The 18,534-nt window shown below is 59.9% G+C and overlaps 3 protein-coding genes and 1 non-coding gene across 7 annotated transcripts in view; 2 read left to right on the top strand and 2 right to left on the bottom strand.

The window, feature by feature from the left end:
* Window positions 1-2,348: 2,348 nt before the first annotated feature.
* Window positions 2,349-4,693, bottom strand: DNAJC30 (DnaJ heat shock protein family (Hsp40) member C30). The gene has a single exon (XM_030288251.4). The coding sequence runs from the start codon at window positions 4,586-4,588 to the stop codon at window positions 3,953-3,955; it is 636 nt and encodes a 211-aa protein (XP_030144111.4). The 5' UTR covers window positions 4,589-4,693; the 3' UTR covers window positions 2,349-3,952.
* Window positions 4,694-4,704: 11 nt separating this feature from the next.
* Window positions 4,705-10,776, top strand: BUD23 (BUD23 rRNA methyltransferase and ribosome maturation factor). Of its 2 annotated transcripts, XM_030288250.4 has the most exons (12): window positions 4,705-4,840; window positions 5,400-5,437; window positions 5,698-5,793; window positions 5,969-6,051; window positions 6,133-6,229; window positions 7,268-7,364; window positions 7,740-7,790; window positions 8,287-8,372; window positions 8,593-8,638; window positions 9,174-9,232; window positions 10,166-10,255; window positions 10,394-10,776. In XM_030288250.4, the coding sequence occupies exons 1-12, from the start codon at window positions 4,793-4,795 to the stop codon at window positions 10,446-10,448; spliced, it is 846 nt and encodes a 281-aa protein (XP_030144110.3). In that variant the 5' UTR covers window positions 4,705-4,792; the 3' UTR covers window positions 10,449-10,776. The 2 variants fall into 2 exon arrangements, with proteins under 2 accessions (XP_030144110.3, XP_072793297.1); XM_072937196.1 differs by lacking the exon at window positions 5,698-5,793.
* LOC115497842 (small Cajal body-specific RNA 20) lies at window positions 9,609-9,741 on the top strand. Its single transcript, XR_003963419.4, has one exon.
* A 287-nt stretch (window positions 10,777-11,063) lies between the features above and the next one.
* The window catches only part of STX1A (syntaxin 1A), a 73,882-nt gene continuing 66,411 nt past the window's right edge, over window positions 11,064-18,534 (bottom strand). Inside the window, exons 7-10 of one of the 3 annotated variants that reach the window (XR_012058661.1) lie at window positions 16,948-17,021; window positions 16,092-16,670; window positions 14,805-15,020; window positions 11,064-14,206 (exon numbers count right to left, since the gene is read on the bottom strand). Coding sequence is in view for 1 of the 3 variants with exons in the window: in XM_030288206.4 (XP_030144066.1) it covers window positions 14,129-14,206; window positions 14,805-14,915; window positions 16,533-16,670; window positions 16,948-17,021 (401 nt within the window). In the remaining 2 variants the exon portion in view is untranslated. The remainder of the gene's footprint in view (window positions 14,207-14,804; window positions 15,021-16,091; window positions 16,671-16,947; window positions 17,022-18,534) is intronic. The other 2 variants (XR_005982234.2, XM_030288206.4) reach the window with 2 other exon arrangements.

Below are 18,534 nucleotides of genomic sequence, written 5' to 3'. Positions count from 1 at the left end.
TCACCCTGGGGAGGAGGAGGAGGAGAGGTTGCCACTGGGTGTGCACCTGCATTTATTTCTGCATTTATTCAGCCTGGGCCCAGCCCAGCCCCTCTGCCAGCTGGTGCAGCCAGAGCTGGGCAGGGAGCTGGGGGCTCTGTCAGAGCCAGGCTGGATAAGGAGCAGCCCCCAGCCCTGGAGCAGAGCAGAGCAGCTGGGAGAAGAGGGGTGCCCCCCACTCCCCCCGGGAACCCCATGAGCCACAACCCCCAGGCAATGGGGTGCAGAGGGGGTACAAAGCTGGAGTAGGAGCAGCCGGGAAGGGGGTGCCAGTGTGCCCCAGCTGGGCCCCCGGAGCTGGCACAGGGCTGCTGAGGGAGGTCTATTAACAATTAACTCTATTAACCAAGAGTGGCCGCAGGGGATGCTTCTGAAGGGAGGGGCAGCTGCCCCCATGCTCGGGTGCTGCCGACCGTAGCAGCCCTTCCCTGGGAGGGCAGAGCCACCAGCAGCAGGACTGGGGTGCAGAGTTCTGCCCACACAAGTGAGGGCTGGGGCTGTACCAGGGCTGTCCCCTCATCCCCATCCCTGCCAGGCCAGCCCTTTTGTGGGGTGGAGGCTGATGGCCACCCCTTACTGCTGCTCAGGACTCCCCCAGCCTGCAGCTCCCTGTTCCTGCCCCTCACAAAGATCTGCCAGCAGCCAGGTTTGACCCCTTCCTTTCCAAAGAGCTGGCCAGCTACTGCAGGAGGAGGCTCTGATGAGGCGCTGAGACCCCACACTCCCAGGCTGCAGCACCCACCAGCTGAGGGGGGGCAGCTCAGCACCCCAAACCTGCGATTATGGGGATGTCAGCTCGTAAAAAGGGGCTGGGGTAGGAGTGGGGTCTGCACTGACCTTGGAAGACTTCAGTACAGGCCCATCAGGCTCCATCCAGCTTGTTTAAGTTTCACTGTGGAGTGTTAGATTTCCTTAGCCTGTCACAGCATCAAATTCCCAAGTGGCTGTTAACTACTCGGATTTTGGTGCTTCCCTTTGATGTCTGCTGTCAGTGATGTAAGGGTGGGAATGAGAAACAGCAAAATAACCCACAGGGTGAAGGTGCAGGGTGGAGCAGTCCAGGCCTGGATGGGTGGGCATGGGGTGATGGCTGAGGCCCCACCACCAGCTCACCCTTGGGCAGTTCCTTTTGGTGACACAAAACCTGGTGCCAGGGCTAAGAGAGAGAAGGACAAACATCCAACATGAATGCAATACAATTTCACTTGCAGGCAACTTGGAGCCACAGGGCGAGGAAGTGAGGGGTAGGATATGCTAAAATATGTGTAAAAATAGCCCCAGTGGGCTGGAGACTGAGGAGGAAGAAATCCCTGCTGTGAACATCACACTCCTCCCAGCAAAGGCCTCAGGTTGCTCATGGTGAAGTCTCCAGCTGAAACTGCCACCTCACCCCACCTGAGGACACGGGCCAGGAGGGGCTGTGGATGGCTCAGCTGCTCCTGCAGTCTGTGTTGTAGGGATGGATTTATCCTCAAAGCAGGAAAAGGAGCTGGGAGTAGCAGCTGCTCCCTGCTGTGACCCCTGCTGATGGCTGCCTTGGCCCAGCTGCAGGAAGGGGACTCCTGTTCTCACAGGAATAACCCCCCGCATGTCAGTGTCCCCAAGGATGCATCCTGGTTCCTGAGATATAAAGGCCACAGGGAATTACTGAGCTTTATCCTCTGCTCATCTCCCAGTTCTGTACAGCTCACAGCCCCAGCCACCATTCACCCAGGCTGTGCTCACCTGCCTAAAGGAAAGCAGCATAAAACCCAGTTGTTCCTGGCACCTCTCCATCAAGGAAACAACTGGGGAACAAGAAGAATACAGTGACACTGTTGACACAAGGAGAAGAAGGGGCAGGACAGTGCTAGGCTGGTAGGCAGTCTGTGCACTTGGCCCAGCTCCAGCCACTTGCTGCCCAAGCTCCTGAAATCCTTCCCAGAGCAGAGGAGCACTCAGGCCTGACCAGAGCAAAGTTGACACTGGAGAGTTTAGGGCACCCTCCTCTGTCCAGGCAGCAGGTGAGTGCAGAGCACAGGGGATTTCACCAGGGCACAGCCACCCCTGGGCAGGCAGCACAGAACAGGACCTCCAGCACCAGCAGGGATGGCCATGGTGGTCCAGAGGCCACCCTGCCCTGCTGCCTGCAGGCTGCATGCCCACCCCTTCCCAGCAAAGCAAACAGAACTCCCCTCCCTGCCCTCTTCTTCACTGGCTGAAGTCAGGATGTGAAACACCTGCCTGTCCTCACCCATGTTTTCCAGCAAGTGCAAGGAATATTTACCACCCAGGCCCACCAAAAGAAAGATGTGTCATTGTGCCACCAATTTATGGCTGGATGTCTTTAATCTTCAAAATACATCACAGAGACCTGAGGAGGAAGAGGAAGAACCAGCAGCAGGAACTGCCAAACCCCTGTTTGGGTGGGAGCTAGAGGAGTGCTCCCTAGTGCCATGGACATGGCTGGCTTTTCCAGCCTGGAAATTAATGTTTCCTGCCAAATTCTGCCCAAAAAGCTACCTCTGATCTTTCAGTGATTTGCTTTACAGAATGAAGGTGAGCATGACAATGCATCAGCAGGTGCCAGAGCCACAGCTCCAGGGAGCTTCCCTCTGCAGCCAGGGCACACCAGGCTCCTGTGTCTCCCACGATGATGTCTAGTGCTGTGATCCCAGCTGAAGGGACAGGCTGGCACGCAGTGAGGATCCTGGAATGCTCACTCTGCCCCTGGGCTCTTAGTCCAAGCATGCAGCAGCCTCTAGCGTGCAGCTGGAGGTGGCACAAGGCTGTTGGGAGCAGGCAGAGAGCAATCCTGCACAGCCAGCAGGCACGGTGGTCTCTGCTGTGTCACTGCTTCAGCTCTGAGCGTCACAGAAATCCACAGTGGAAAACACAGGGCATTCACTTGTGACATTCTCCTGCTGGGACAAAACACAGCCCAGGGTCTGGGTGATGAGGGAACAAGGGTTGGGCTCCTGCTCACCCCACTGACAGCAAACCCAGTGTCTCACACAGTCTTTGGCACTCTCAGGCCACTGCCATGAAGCTTCTGTCCCTCAGCTCAGGTAGCAGCAGCACAGCACAGGTGAGCCTTCACCCAAGGACAGAGAAAAGGTTCTGAGAAATACAATCTTTAGTTCTTAAAGCACTTCAATGTTTAAATAGGCAAAAACTCTTGTGCAAATGATGCTCAGACAGGTGTAAAACACAGAGAATAGCACTTGGTGCCCACAGGTGCACCACAGCCAGAAAACCTCAGAGGGAGGGGCTTGTCTGAAATTCCTGGCAGGCCCTACACAGGACAGAGGATTTCAGACACCAAAGTGCTTTCTCACACCTCCAGGCAATGTCACACACTGACCAGGGCACGAGCCAGTGTGGGCTCAGGTTTCATTCCTCAAGTCTGGATCTAGGACTCGTGTCCCTGCCATTCTGAGCAGGCTGATGCAGTGGGACATCAGGAGCTCCCCAGAGATGTTGTGACAGTAGGTGTGCCAGCACAGCTCTGGCATCAGCAGAGCCACCAGTGAATGCAACCCTGAACACACAGAGCACACAGCACCTCTGACAGCCTTTAATCCCTGCAGGCACACCAAGGTCACACAGCTGTGCCAAAGGAGGGGACACATGCCAGTCCCGAGTGCAGCAACTGTGCAGGTGGCACTGGCTGAGGGGGCACATCCAGAGCTCCTGCCGCACCTCTGCGAGGTCCCGCTGAGTGGCACAGGCTGTGCCCACAGAGGGCATCCAGGGGCACCCGTGTCTCAAGGTCAGGCTGGCAGGGGCCAGCTCACAGCCTGTGGAGCCTGCCGGTGGATTCCTGCCCGTGAAGGTCACGCTGGCCGAGTGCAGTGTCCCAGGCCGGAGAGCAGACACCGGGCGCTGCAGGGTGACACCGCGGGGGCTGCCCAGCCCCGCCACGGCCCCGCCGTCACTTGAGGCCGTAGAGCAGCGCGATGGTCAGGAAGAAGAGCATCCCGACGGAGAGATCCGAGAGGACCCGCAGGCGTCCCTGTGCCGCGGTCTCCTCCCGCCGGAGGCGCAGCTGCTCCCGCCGCGCCCGCTGCAGCTGCTCCCGCTGCAGCTGCTCCCCGTAGTGCGCGCGGTAGAAGGCGTCGAAGTCGAAGGGCGCGGGGACGGGCCCCGGGCGGGCGGCGGCGGCGCGGGGCGGCGGCGGGGCGGCGGCGGCGGCGGCGGCGGCGGGGCCCGAGGGCCGGGGCGCGTCGCGCAGCTCCGCGGCGCTCAGCAGCCCGCGGTCGTACCTGCGGCGCAGCGCGGCGCTGCCCAGCACCCGGTAAGCCTCGCTGACGGCGGCGAAGCGCTCGGCCGCGGCCGCGCTGCCGGCGTTGCGGTCGGGGTGGTAGCGGAACGACTTCTCGTAGTACGCCGTTTTGATCTGCGCCGCCGTCGCCGTGGGCGCGACCCCCAGCACCTCGTAGAGGTCGCGGCGAGGCCGCGGGGGTCCGGCGCCGCCCGTCTGCGCGGCCCGGGACGGCGGCGGGGCGCGGCCGAGCAGCGGGGCCGCGGGGAGGAGCCGCCGCAGCCGCCCGAGCGCCGCCGGCGCCATGGCGGCCTGAGCGCCCGCCCGGACCGTGCCGCGGCGCGGGGCAGTGACGTGTGCACCCACCGGCCCGGTACGGCGCGCGGCAGTGACGTGTGCACCGACCGGCCCGGTACGGCGCGGGGCAGTGACGTGTGCACCCACCGGCCCGGTACGGCACGCGGCAGTGACGTGTGCACCGACCGGCCCGGTACGGCACGCGCGCGCAGCATGGCGGGCAGCGGCCGCCGGCCCGAGCACCGCGGGCCGCCCGAGCTGGTGAGCGGCGGCGGACGGGAGCGGCTCCGCCGGGGGAACCGGGCTCCGCTAGGGGAACGGGCTCCGCTAGGGGAACCGGGCTCCGGTTGGGGAACGGGCTCCGCCGGAGGGAGCGGGCTCCGCTGGGATAGGAGGAACCGGGCCCCGCCGGTGGAACCGGGCTCCGTTAAGGGAACGGGCTCCGCCGGAGGGAGCGGGCTCCGCTGGGGGATACGGGCTCCGCTGGGATAGAAGGAACCGGGGTCCGCCGGGGGAGAAGCGGGCTCCGGTTGGGGAACCGGGCTCCCCTGAGGTAGGGGGAACCGGGCCCCGCCGGTGGAACCGGGCCCCGCCGGTGGAACCGGGCTCCGCTAGGGGAGCGGGCTCCGCTGAGATAGGAGGAACCGGGGTCCGCCGGGGGAACCGGGCTCCGCTGGGGGATACGGGCTCCGCCGGGGGAGAACCGGGCTCCGGTTGGGGAACCGGGCTCCCCTGAGGTAGGAGGAACCGGGCCCCGCCGGTGGAACCGGGCCCCGCCGCGGGCCGGGCCTCACCGCGGTCCCGCTCTCTCTCGTTGCAGTTCTACGATGAGGCCGAGGCCCGCAAGTACACGCAGAAGTACGGCGGGGACAGCTGCCGGTGGTGGGGCGGGCATGGACGGGATCTACCGGGGCTGGGGGTGGCGCTGGATCCTGCCGGGAGCGGTGGGGCGCTTGTCGGGAGGCCTGGGGGGCCGGCCCGGCCGGGAGCAGCGGGGGTCGGGTGCTGCCGGGGGGCGAGGGATGCCCCGGTCCCGCCGGGAGGTGAGGGATGCTCCGGTCCCGCCGGGAGGCGGTGCGGGGGTTGTCGCCCCTCGCCCACGCCGTGCCGTGCCTCAGCTCCCGCGTGGTGGAGATCCAGTCCCAGATGTCGGAGCGCGCTGTGGAGCTGCTGGGGCTGCCCGAGGACCGCCCGTGCCTCCTCCTGGACGTGGGGTGAGCGCGGCTCTGCCCCTTCCGTGGCACACGGGGGCTGGGTGGCCCGGTGCCACGGCAGCACGGTCTTCTGTGGGTGCAGAAGAGGGACGGGCTGCTGTGACGCCGGGGTTGTGTGGCCAGCACAGCCTCAGAGCAGTCCCCTGAGCCCGGCGTTTCCCCTTCCTCCCTCCAGCTGCGGCTCAGGGCTGAGTGGGGATTACATCTCCGAGGAGGGTCACTACTGGATCGGCATGGACATCAGCCCTGCCATGCTGGGTGAGCACAACCTCCCCTGAGAAACCCTCCGAGGCCCCAAGGGTGGCAGCTGATTGCCCGAGCTGTGTGTGTTCTGTGCAGATGTGGCCGTGGAGAGGGAGGTGGAAGGAGACCTTCTCCTGGCAGATGTGGGTCATGGCATTCCCTTCAGGCCTGGCATGTTTGATGGCTGTATCAGGTGAGTCTGTGCAGCTGAGCTCTCCTGGCACCCCTGATGCCCACCTGGTCAGTCACAGGTGAGAGGCACTGGCCTTGTCAGCCACTCTCTTTGCTCTGTGCAGCTTGGCTCCATCACTCCAGGACAAACCTCCAAAATTCTGCATGTTAGAAGCAGCTTGTGACAGCTGTTTCCCAGGTGATGCTCATCCTTTTGTGCTGGTGAGCTGGGAGTTTTGTTGAAGGAAAGAAAGTAAAACTGGGGATATTGTCAGGATGGCTGAGACTTGCTCCAAGGAGGAGAACAAAGTGTTAAGTGGCACAGCTTAGAAAAGTCCGTTTCTGGATCAAGGTTTGATGCTTGGCTTTGGGATGAAGGGGACAGGGAAACTTAGCTGCTTAGAGAACAGCTGGGAAGAAGCAAGGGCTGTCCATTGCTGAGCCAAAAGCTCTGTTTTAGATTGCTCCCTGGGCAAACCTGCTTGGCCAGGCAAGGGACACAGCTGAACCCTCCAGCATTTCTCAGGAACTGTAATGATTGCACCAGGAGTAAGGGGTTCAAGCTGAAAGGGGGGAAATTCAGGTGAGATACAGAGAAGAAATTCTTCCCTGTGAGGGTGCTGAGGCCCTGGCACAGGTTGCCCAGAGCAGCTGTGCCTGCCCCATCTCTGGAATTGTCCAAGGCCAGGTTGGACAGGGCTTAGAGAAACCTGGTCCTGTGGGAGGTGTTCCTGCCCACAGCAAGAGCTGGAACAAGCTGAGATATAAGGTCTCTTTCAACTCAAAGCATCTGTCATTTTAGGATTTGAGCACTTGGACTAAAGGGGATGCTTGGTGGTGCTTTTGTCCTTTAAGTTATGCACCTTGTTAAGTTTTGGCATAGTGAGCCTCCAGGGGGGTTTGTGTAGCTGTGAAACAGAGGGCAGAGCAACACAGAGGAAATTTTTTCATTTCCCTGAGGCCCAGCACATGCCTAGTGCAGGAATTCAGCTCAAATGGAGGCGGCAAGCTCTGTGAAGGAACCAATGGTTCTGTCCTGAGGGTCTTATTTTCCTTTCAGTATTTCTGCAGTGCAGTGGCTCTGTAATGCTGACAAGAAGTCACACAGCCCTCCCAAACGCCTCTACAGATTCTTCTCCACTCTTTACACTGCCCTGGTAAGTGCCACCCTCCGCCTGCCAAGTCTCTGCTGCTCTTATGTCTTTGCTTTTTAGCAAGGTACTTCAAGTCAGGTTGTTTTCAGTAACTGCTGCTCTGAAGCAGGACTGGCAGGAGCAGCCTCTGCCTGGTGCTCTTTTCATCAAGGTTGGATTTGGTAGTCTTGGTGGTCTTTTCCCAACCTAACAGTTCATGATTCTGGGATACCTGGTGTTCCCCCATACCTCACTGGCTCTGTGGGCTGGGCAGCTCTCCTGGGAGCCTTGTCCTGGAGGTTTTGGGGAGGAGGGAGTTTGTGTCTGGGGCGGGCAGGGGGTGAGCCAGAGGGGTGACCTGCACTGGGACAGGTGTGTGATCAGCTCTGTTTCCTGCAGGCCCGAGGATCCCGAGCTGTGCTGCAGCTGTACCCCGAGAACTCTGAGCAGGTACAGCCCATCAGTGAGCTGGGAGGGGGTACAGGCAGAGAAATCTTTTGGGGCTCTGAATGCATCGTGTTTTTCCACATCAAGGCAGTGTCCCTGTCCTGCCTGCCACTTCTAAAGCCCTTCAGGAGCCCAGAAAAATAACCTGTAAGGAGGAAACCTTGTAGAGGTTCTGTTGTTTCAGAGATTGTCTTGGCTGAGCCTTAAAGTGGTGGGACACGATGCGAGTGTGGGTTTGAAGAGTGGCTTAACTCAGGCCTGGAAAATCCAGCCCAGTATCTCTCTCCTAGAGAATCTGCTGTGCCAGCTAACCTAGGCTAGACCGAGGAGCAGGGAGAACCAACAAAGTCAGGGAATTGGTGTCTGGATGGGACTGCAGAACCAGGAGGAAGAGCAGTCCCTCTTGGGAATGCCCAGTCAGGTGTGGTGCTTCCAGAGGTCTCTTGGGCTTTCCTGGGGGAGGGTTGGTAATTAACTTTGCACCTGCTCTTTTTCCCAGCTGGAGCTCATCACAGCCCAAGCCATGAGAGCTGGATTTACAGGGGGAATGGTGGTGGATTACCCCAACAGTGCCAAAGCCAAGAAGTGAGTCCTGGATATCTGTGTGTGTTTGGGGCAAAGCCTGGGTTTAGCAGTGATTTTTTTTTTTTTTCCTTCCCCTGAGCTGTTCTCTCTCCCATTATACAGTTCTGGACAGAGGTTAAAGCTTAGCTCTGACTCTGTTATAAACCATCTCAGTCTTGCCTGGGGACTGAGACTCACATGCTGAATCCCACGTTTATGTTCCTTATTCTTGTTCTTTCAGGTTCTTCCTCTGTCTCTTCGTTGGGACATCTGGCACATTACCAAAGGTGAGGGTCTCCATGAGGCAGCAGATCTGCTGTCCTGGATGATGTGGAGGAGCTGTGGGCAGTGTGGGAGCCAAACAGCTCTGTGAGTGCAGATGTGACTTCATTTATGCATTTTCTGCCAGTCACCAAGCCCTGCTCTCATATAATCACAGACTGGGTTGGGTTGGAGGGAACCTTACAGCTCATCCTGTTCCACCCCTGCCATGGCAGGGACACCTTCCACTATCCCAGGTTGCTCCAAGCCCCATCCAGCCTGGCCTTGGGCACTGCCAGGGATGGGGCAGCCACAGCTGCTCTGGGCAACCTGAGCCAGAGCCTCACCACCCTCGTAGGGAAGAATTTCTTCCCATATGCAATCTAACCCTTCCCTCTTTAAAGCTGTTCTTCTGACATCTGCCTTTTTTTGCCATGATTTCTGGAAGACCAGTTTGTTCCTGCTCTGCTCCTTCCCCTTGCAGATCCCTCCATTCCCCTTAGTTTTGATGGGCTGTGCCTGGTCCAGAGGAGGACACAACTTCCCAATTTTGCTTTCCAGGGCCTTGGTACCGAGTGTGCCAGTGAAGAGCTGCACCAGGCAAAGTTCACCAATGAGAGGTATCGTGTGGGGGTGAGGCTGCAGGTCCTCCCCCACAAGGAGTGGCAGCCTTTGGGGGCTGAGCTTTACTGGGGATCACACTGCTGCTGTGTGAGAAGCAATGGGAGGGGAAGGCCAGGGAGGACTCATAGAACTAGTTAATTCCCCCTTCCATGTGGCTGCAGGTGCTTTCCCCAGAGCTGTGGCTGAGCAGTCAGTCAGATGTGCTTTCTGCCCAGCAGTGCGCTCTCCAGCTGGCAGTGGTGTGGGAGAGGGAATGTTTACAGGGCTCATGATGGAGCCATGGAGGCAGGCTGCAGTGCCTGAGTCCTGGCATTCCCTTTTTTCTCCTGTCCAGGTCTTAGATGTGGCCTGGGGGTTTCTGCTGCTGGCCAGGTCTCTTCCCACAGCAGTGGTGCAGGGAGGAGCCCCTCTTGCAGCCATTGGGAGAGACAAAACAAAAACCAGAGGAAAGTTGTCGTGGCTGCCAGGAGCTTGTGGCTGCCATGTTTTCCTGCCTCTTACATTGCTGTTATCTGCTCACTTAGTCTAAGGTGTATCTGGTCTCGGAGGGCAGTAGCAGAGCTGGGAATGTTGTAGGAAGCCTGACTTTGTCTGCCTTGTTTGGAGCAGAGCAGGCAAGGGGAAGGTGGTTGTGCACGAGCCTGTAATGCCCTGAGATCCCAGAGAGCAGCATGCTGCTGGTGTGACTAGGGGTATGGCCTGGGGGTGTGCTGGACTGCTGGAGTTCATAGGTCAGGATCCCTCAGCTCCAAGCCAGGGCTGGAATCATCTTCCTCCTCCAGTGTGTCTGGAGTTTGGCCACCTGCCCAGGGTGGTGGGAGGGAAACTCACTACTTCTGTGGCCCAGTTCTGGGTGACAGTCCTCTGGGGCAGAGAAATGTGCCCCCACACCTCGGTTTCTCTCCAGCTGCTGTCCACTTTCCCCACAGGACACGGTTCAGAAATGTCAAGGGCAAGTCTGTGAAGAAAAGCCGGGACTGGATCCTGGAGAAGAAGGAGCGTAGACGCCGCCAGGGCAAGTGAGTCCAGCTGAGTCCTGCCTCAGAGGCTGGGCTGGCCTGCTGTCACCTGTCCAGCCAAACTCCTGCCACAAACCTGCTCCTTCCCCTCCTGCAGTGACCTGCAGGTGTGCTGAGCTGTTCCTGCTTTTCCCACAGGGAGGTGCGAGCAGACACCAAATACACGGGCCGGAAGCGCCGGCCTCGCTTCTGAACTGCTCTGCACACTGCTGGCGTGGAAGGTGACATGTGGGTGCCTCCAGAGAGCCTCCTGTGGATGGCACAGATGGCACCCCACACCTGGGGACTTGCTGGGACTGCTCATTGTGGCTCTTCAAGGTACAGACTGGCTCAGGTACTGCCAAACAGCAAAGCTGCCAGGCCTGTTTCCCTGGTGAAGGTGCAGGCAGTGCTCTGGCACTGCTGCTGGGCAGTGCTCTACAGTGCCATCACTTACCTTCCCGAGTGCAGTGAGCCAGCTGAGCTCCAGGTAAGCCAGGAGGTGATATCCAGTTCCTCACTAAAGAGTCAAAGAGTTGGAAGTGTTTGCTGGTGTCCTGCGTCCTGCCCTTGGTGCTGGGAGTACTGAGCTGGGAATATGGTACCTCGTTCCCTGCCAGCTTCCCCTCTGCCTGCAGAGGATCCACACTAGATCCATGAGGACAAAGTTGCTGCTGGCACAAGTGTTACTCCAGTAGCCATTTGCTGCTGTTGGGCTTGGCACCAAGCCCACCCTGTTTGCTTTAGTGCTTCCAAAATGCTGGGGCTGATTGGACCCCCCCATCACTTCTTCCCTTCCCCTGGAACAAGGAGAGGTGCCACCCAGAGCTTTACAGTTACAAATGTTTATTCTACATAAAAATTCCACAAAATGGGAAGCTGTTTTGCACCCAAAGCCTTGGGAGGAGAAAGGAATGCTAGCAGGAAGGAAAAGAGGGAAGGAGAAGAGAGGCAACATACAGTGTCATCCAGCCCAGTGAGACAGAGCAAGCCAGGGTCAAGATCCACATAGAAAACAAGGACACTTAGCTCACAGTACAGCAACAGTAGAACTCCACAGGGGGCTCGGAAAGCCTTCAAGTACATTAATTACAAAAAAAAAAACCCAATCCCCAGTTCGAGTGCAAGCTGTGCGTGCCCCACACTGCTCATGGAATACTGCATCAACACGCTCCCGGCGTGGGGAGGGCGGGTGGCACTTGGAACAGAGGTGGTGGAACCCAAAGGACAAGCAGGTGCAGGTTGGGGGCTGGAAAGAAAAGGTGAAACATCTTCCCAAAGCACAACCACACTTGGTGATTTGGTCTGTACATGCAACGACAGGTAGGTGAAAAGGAACTCAATGGGGCTTCCCGTAGTGCAGGGGTAATTATTGCACCAAAACACCCTCCCCTCACAGCGAGGACAGTGTGAGCCTGCCTGTGGGGCAGCAGTGGCAGCCTGCTCCTCATCTCCCTTGCTTTGGAGCCCAGCACTGCTGCTGCCCACAGGATCCCAGCAAGGTGCCAGCGGCCCTGACTGGCCCCATCTGACTCCTGCTGCTGTGGGGGCTGCTGGCAGTGGTGGTGCCAACAAGGAGCAAGGGCCAAGAAATTCCCCCCCGGGGCAGTTCCTGGCCTTGTGCCTTGACAGGGGTGCCACAGCCAAGATGTCAGGTGAGCTTGTGCCACTAAAGCCGCTGCCTGGAAGAAAAAAAAGTTACCTTGTGCTAGCAGTTGGCATGGCTGCAGGGCAGGAGCATGGCTGCGGGGCAGCAGCCTGGGAGGAGGGTTTTCCTGCCTGCCCAGTGTTATTGCTTCCTGGAGGGGCCCTGGGGCTCTTGCCTGGCAGAGTAAGCATTGGCGGCAGTGGCAGGGAGCTGCTGAGGGACAGAAGCATGGCCACTGCCTCTTCCTGCAGCCAGACATGTTCCCCTGGAGCAGAGACCCTGCCCTTGCCTGCCTCAGCCCTGCCTGCATGGTCCGGGTGCCCCAAGCCCTTCAGTGCACACAGGCTGCAGTGCTGGAGCTCACATCGGTGCTGTGGGACTGTGAGGGAAGGGGGCTCTGGTCTGGGATGTTCCCATGGCTGCACCCCGAGGGGCTTGGAGTGGGCAGTGTGGGGAACCAGGCTGGAGCCACTTCCCAAGGGCAGCTGCATGCAGCAGGGGGCTGGCTGGGGGGACACCGGGTGACATGGCAGAGAAGCTGTGTCAGGGCTGCTGCTGGGCAGGGCTGGCCCTGGGGCAGGCAGCACTCTGTGGGGCAGCCACTGCCTTTCCCCTGCACCCAGGGGCACCACGCACAGCCAGTGCCCGAGCCACAGCACCCTGCCAGCTTGTGGAGCTGCCCTGCCCTGGTGCTGGTGGGAGGTGACGCTGCCTGAGGCTGGAATACTGGCTGCCAGCAAGTGTCCCTTTCCTGCTACCAGCACCTGACAGCCAGCCCCTGTCCCAGAGTGGCAGAGAGCCTAGCCTGCCTTGGGACTCCTCTGTGGTGCTTTGGCATGTGCACAGGCCAGCCAGAGCCCTGGGGTCTCCAGAGGAAGGTGAGGGCAGAGCTCTGTCCCTAGCCTAAGGGAAACGGGCGATGGCAGTACTGCACCCCCCTGAGCTGTTTGTGAGACCCCCACAGCAGCTGCATCTGTGTCACGGGCACAGCAGAGGGCACAGGACACCCAGGTTGTCCCACAGCACCCCACTGAGAGCAGGTGCCTCACTGGATGGCTGGGCAGAAGGACACGGTGCCAGCAGCAGCAGGGTGCCAGGAGGTGGCAGGCAGGCAGGCAGGCACTGGCCTGCTCAGAACCTGACTGGGTACAGGAGGAGGAAGGCTGCTACTCCTCACTTGCAGGGGGCTGGATGCAGCAAGGGCTGCTCCTGGGACCACAACAGGAGAAAGCCCAACTGCTTCTAACCCCCGGCCATGGGTATGAAAAAGCAAGGCTGGAGCAGCCCTGCTTGCAGGTGAGTGCTGCCAGGGGCTGGTGGACATCAGCAACAGCCCCAAAGCCCGGCAGGCAGAGTCCAGGCCCGTGGGCAAGAAGAGCCAGGAGCACCGTGTGCCAGGGCTGAGAGCACTGCCATGAGGCTGTGCTGCAGGATGAGCAGCCAGTGAAACTCACTGGCCTTAGTGCCATCCTGCCCTGCCAGGCCAGCATCCAGGAGCAGCACTGGCCCTCACATGCCCTATTCCTGTCCCCAGGGAACTGTGATAGCCCCAAGCAGCAGCTCCTTATTCCACACTGCTCCATCAGGCACCCACCACCTGCACCTCCAGCCTTTGGCACCCTACTGGGGTGAGGGCTCATGTGGGGAGGGGACAGCCCTGCCACGGGAGGAGCGGCAGGGATGGAGCCCCAGAGCCAGGCAGAGTCACTGGCCAGGCAGGGCCGGGCAGGGCGCACCCCTGGGGAAGGGCCCCGGAGAGAAGCAGCCCAAGGGAAGGTGTTTGCAAGCACAGATGCGGCTGACAGACATGAGAGCTGGAGGTGATGGGCAAGCTGGGGAGGTTGACTGGGCACCACACTCCCAAGGACCGCAACACCCATCATCCCTCCCTCCTCCTGCCACACAGACTGCCCATCACACCGCGAGCAGCAGCGCCCACGGGCACTTCCACCCCCCACCCAGTCCCAGGCAGCCACCCAGCCTGGAGCAGTGATGAGAGCTCGGGGTCCCCCCCGGGGTCCCCCTTGCACCCATCACCATCGCCGGCCCCCCGCCTGCGCCCCGGGGCTGGAGCTCCCTCCACACAGACGCACCGCACCGCACACACAGCGTCACAAACAACCATGCATTAGAAACTGAAATGCTGCTGGGAGGCTCCGGGGCTGCGTGGGTTGCTCCGGTGTGGCTGCAGCCCCATGGCACGCGCGGCTCCATCCATCGCACACAAACAGTCCCGGGGGGTGAGGCTAGCCGAAAATGCCGCCGAAGGTGGAGGCGATGACGATGCCCAGGATCACACAGCAGATTATGATCATGATCTTCTTCTGCTCAGGTATCCCAGCAGCGGTAGGGAGAGAGGGGAGAGGGGGTGGTGAGTGTTGGGGCAGGATGGACCCAGGAGTTCAGAATGGCACTCTGTCCCGCTCCCCTTTGCCCGTGGTGGGCTCTGAGCAACACCCTGGGAGCCTGAAGGGTTTGGCAGTCCTGGGCAGGGAGGGACACTCCTGCTCCTGCCCTGGCTTGGCAGAGCTGAGCTGGTGGCCTTCAGGGAGCAGGACAGACAGCTGGCACTGTGCTCAGAGTCTGAGCTGAACCATGACCTTTCCTTATTTTGTTTTTGCAAGGAATGTGGCTCTCACAGCGTGCCTAGTCCAGGGGTCCACCTCATCCCTTTTCCTCCCCCCAAGCAGCACCCCTGCCCTATGGCTCACTGTCATCTTCCACACAGTCTGTGCTGGGAGCTCTGCCTCAGCTGTGCAACCCTCAGGAGCTGGGCTGCTCCCAGTGGTGTGGGCACTGTGGTCCCTGGGCACCTGTGCAGGCTGCCTGGGGCAGGCGAGGTGCCAGCCAGGTGCTGTGCTGGGATGGAGGTGTCAGCAGTGCAGGCAGGGGCAGTGGGGCCCGGGCAGAGCCGTGACTCACCCGCCTGGCTTTGCTCTGGTACTTCACCGCTTTTTTGGTGTCGGACACAGCCCTCTCCACGTAGTCCACCGAGTGCTCCACGTTGTACTCGATGCGGTCAATCATTTCTCCCTGCAGGAGGAGGACACAGCCCGCGCGCCCCCGCGCACGCAGGCGTCAGCTCCTTCCTGCTCTGCTGCTCCCTGGCTGCGGGGGATGCTGCCCTGGCCAGCAGCCCTGCACAGAGAGAAGCACCATCAGAGCTGCCTGTGCCTCTGGGTGTTCCCTGGGCTGCCCGCCCCGTCCCAGAGCATCTCTGTGCACATCCCAGCACGGAGACAAGCAAGGGTGAGGGCCAAGGGAGCTCCCAGCCCAGTCCTGGTGCTGAGCTGTCCAATATCTCAGGTGACATCAAACCCACCACGGGATCTACACCAGCACCACCCCCCATGCTGCTGAAACAGGAGCAAGGCCAGCGCCAGCAGCACCAGGGGGGATGCCCAGGAAACCATGCACGTGCAGGGACCAGGGCCCACCACTCCCATCCGCACAAGCGCCCACCGAAGGCAGGAGGGCCCGGAGCGAGGCCAGCCAGCACTGAAGAGCCCTACAGAGACCCCTGCCCCATTCTGCCCCTGCTGCAGGGGTAGGCTGGGAGTGGGGGCTCCTCTGGGTGTGGGGACATGGGTGGGGGCGAGCTCCTCCAGCCTTGTTCACCTCCTTTGGCCCCATCCTGACCAAGTCTGCAGCAGCTGGACAGCGCTGGCAGGAGAAGGAGGTTTGAAGCCCCGTGTCCTCCTGCATGGCACGGAGGGAATTGAGGGCACAGAGCCATGGGCTCATAGCCAGCAACTCTGCAATGCCCATTTCTCAACCTAATGCTGGAGAGCACAAGGAGGACAAACCCCGGGGCTCAGGGGTTCTGAGCACTGAGCCCCACCAACTGCTCCCTGTCTTGTGTAAAACTGCTGCTGCTTCTTCCTACCTGTGCCATGCCAGGGCAGAGCAGAGCTGCCAGCCCTGCTGCCTGCTGGTGCCCTTCTACTCCCAGTGCCAGCAGCTCCAAGCTTTTCACCCACAGGACAAGGACGCTGGCACTGTCCAGCCCTTGGAGCGGGGCGTGGAATTATGAATTCCCCACATATGTCCCCCACTGCAGACAGGACAGGCCACCAACACCACGGTGCCCTGGTGACCTTGGCCATCCTGCCACTGGCCATCCCAGCAGCACACGAGCAGCAGCCATGCAGGAGCAGCCATGCAGAGCAGAGCATGCAGCACCACGGGGCTCGGCCCGTGGGCCTTTACCTGCCACCGACGTCTCCTCGGGCCATGGCAGCATGGCAGGCAAGAAGGGGGGTGAGCAAAGACACAGCAGCACGTGCCTGGCTGAAGGGACTGGTGCCAGGCTGGCAGCACAGCCCAGGGGCCACCCTGAGCTCACCCACCTGGGCCCGGTGCTCCAGGGAAGATGAAGAAATCTCCCCCTGCATGGCAGCCACCCACTGCCCTCCTTCTGAGTCCCTCACTGAGCCTCCCACCCTACACACACAGCACCCCAGCTCTCAGGTGCCACAGCCACCCTGGGGACCCAGCTCAGCCCCACTGGGAGCCATGCTGGTCCTAGATGTGTTTTTTCCCCTCTCAGCACCCACCCAGGCAGGGGAGCACTGCTCTCCAGCCTCCCCACCCACCACAGGGAGCCCCATCACCCTCCAGGTGAGCCCCTGGGCTGCACCTTTTCCCCACCTGGCTCTCCACCAGCATGGCCATGTCCATGAACATGTCATGCAGCTCTCGGATGCTGTTCTCCAGTTTGATGATCTCACTGTGCCGCGTCTCGATCTCGTTCAGCGCCTGCTTGGTGATGTTGGAATCCATGATGATCTGCAGAGACAATAAGGCCACTGAGCACCATGCTCAGCCCCAGCTCCCATGCTGGGACAGGGGGCACCAAGAGAGGGACGAGCAGGAGCTACAGAGCCCCTCCAACCACCCCAAGGCAGTCTGCAGCAGGGTGCTGGGATCCAGAGTGCTCCAGCAGGTCCTCAGGCCAGCCCTGAGCCCCCAGGCCCCCTCCTACACGGGCTGTGCTCATTTCTTGCACCGAGGCCACTGTGGCAGCAGCCCAGCAGCCCATCCCCTGGCCTGGGGCAGTGCTTACCCCAGAGGAGAAGATGGCTGGGTTGCCGCTCTCCAGCATGTCCTCCAGCTCCTCGCTGGTGGTGGTCCTGCCAGCTGCAACCACACAACACAGGTCAGCCAAGAGCCCCCCGTCCCCACCACTGGGCTCTGCTGGCTCCAGGGTAATTCTCCCACCGGTGGAACAGAGCAAAGCTTTCAGCCCCAAGAGCATACAGGGCAGTTTGAGGGGCTGCCCTCTCACAGCCCTCATTTTAGCTGCCAGCTTGGCTGAGCTTACACAGGAACACCCACCTGTCCCTCCTGGACACACCAAACATTCCTGCAGAGCAGGGAGCAGTGTCAGAGTCCAGGACATCCCTCTGGCTGCCCTGGCTGTCTCCAGACCCTGGCAGGGATCTCAGAGACCTTGGCAAGAATTCAAAAACACCTGTGGCTTTGATTTTAGCCTGTGGAAAAAATTGCCAGCTTTGTATGAAGACTTACAAGCCACAAGGGTTTGAGTAGTGTGATATTTGAATTAACACAGGGTGAAAAAAGGGAATTTTAGAATATAGTTCTAAAAAGATGGAGGGATTTGGGCATGTCCTGGCCTTCTTTTTCTTCTTCTTGCCCTCCATGTCTTGCTGTGATGGTGACACTTTTCTATTGGTTTAAGGTAGATCCACAGTCTAACATAGATGGTAGGTATTGGCATGAAATTGTCAACATGGCACAGGTAGTTTTGAGTATATAATGTGGGAGCTGCCCAAGGCTCGAGGCAGATTGCCATGGCTTCCTTTCAGGATGGACCTCAGCAGCTCAGAGAAAGAATGTTATAGATAAGGAGAAATAAACAACCTTGAAAACGCAATCGGACTCATTCCAGACTCCTTTGGCTGTGGTGGGCTGGGAAACAGAACTTTTACACTCTTGGGGTCCCGACAAGCTGACCCTGACCTCAGGGACCAGCAGGCAGCAGCACCCACGGGGTCTGTGAAGGAGGAGGGATGGGGAAGAAGCCACAAGCAGGTGTGTTCTGGACAAACCCTGTCCCAGCCAGCCCAAGCCATGAGGATGCTGGGCTCAGCTGCACTGCCCAGGTTTTGCCCCTGTAGATGCTCCCCTGTGACCCTGCCTGCAGCCAGTGGTACTGAAAGGACAACAGCATCCTCCAGGATGAGTCCAGGACACCTCAGAGTGGGGGAAATGGGGCAGAGCAGAGCTCTCAGACACATGGGCAGAGGCTGGAGCTCTGTGTGAGGCTGGTCTGGACAACTACGACCCGGTAGTGACCCCAGAGCCCTGAGAAGCTGCAGTTTTGAGTCACAAGAACAACCTGAGGGGGTTCACAGAGGCACGTGAGGCCTGAGCTTTGCCACCTGTGCACTCACGGATTTCAGGATCAGTCAAGCTCCCCACCTTCTCCCGCTCCAAGAAGGGTCCTCAGAGGAGAAGGGTCCTCAGAGGAGAAGGGTCCCCAGCTCCAAGAAGGGTCCACAGCCCATTTCCAGACACCATGACATGTTTTAGAGTGACAGAACATCACTGCCACCAAGGATGACCCACACAACCCCGAAATGCCAGCTTTTCTTGCTGCTGGCTCCCCAGAGCATGCCAGGTGCTGTCC

The sequence above is a fragment of the Taeniopygia guttata genome, chromosome 19 (assembly GCF_048771995.1).
Source record: "Taeniopygia guttata chromosome 19, bTaeGut7.mat, whole genome shotgun sequence".
NCBI classification, from domain to species: domain Eukaryota; kingdom Metazoa; phylum Chordata; class Aves; order Passeriformes; family Estrildidae; genus Taeniopygia; species Taeniopygia guttata.
Note: the sequence above shows the minus strand (reverse complement) of the source record. Positions and strands in the feature narration are given on the sequence as shown.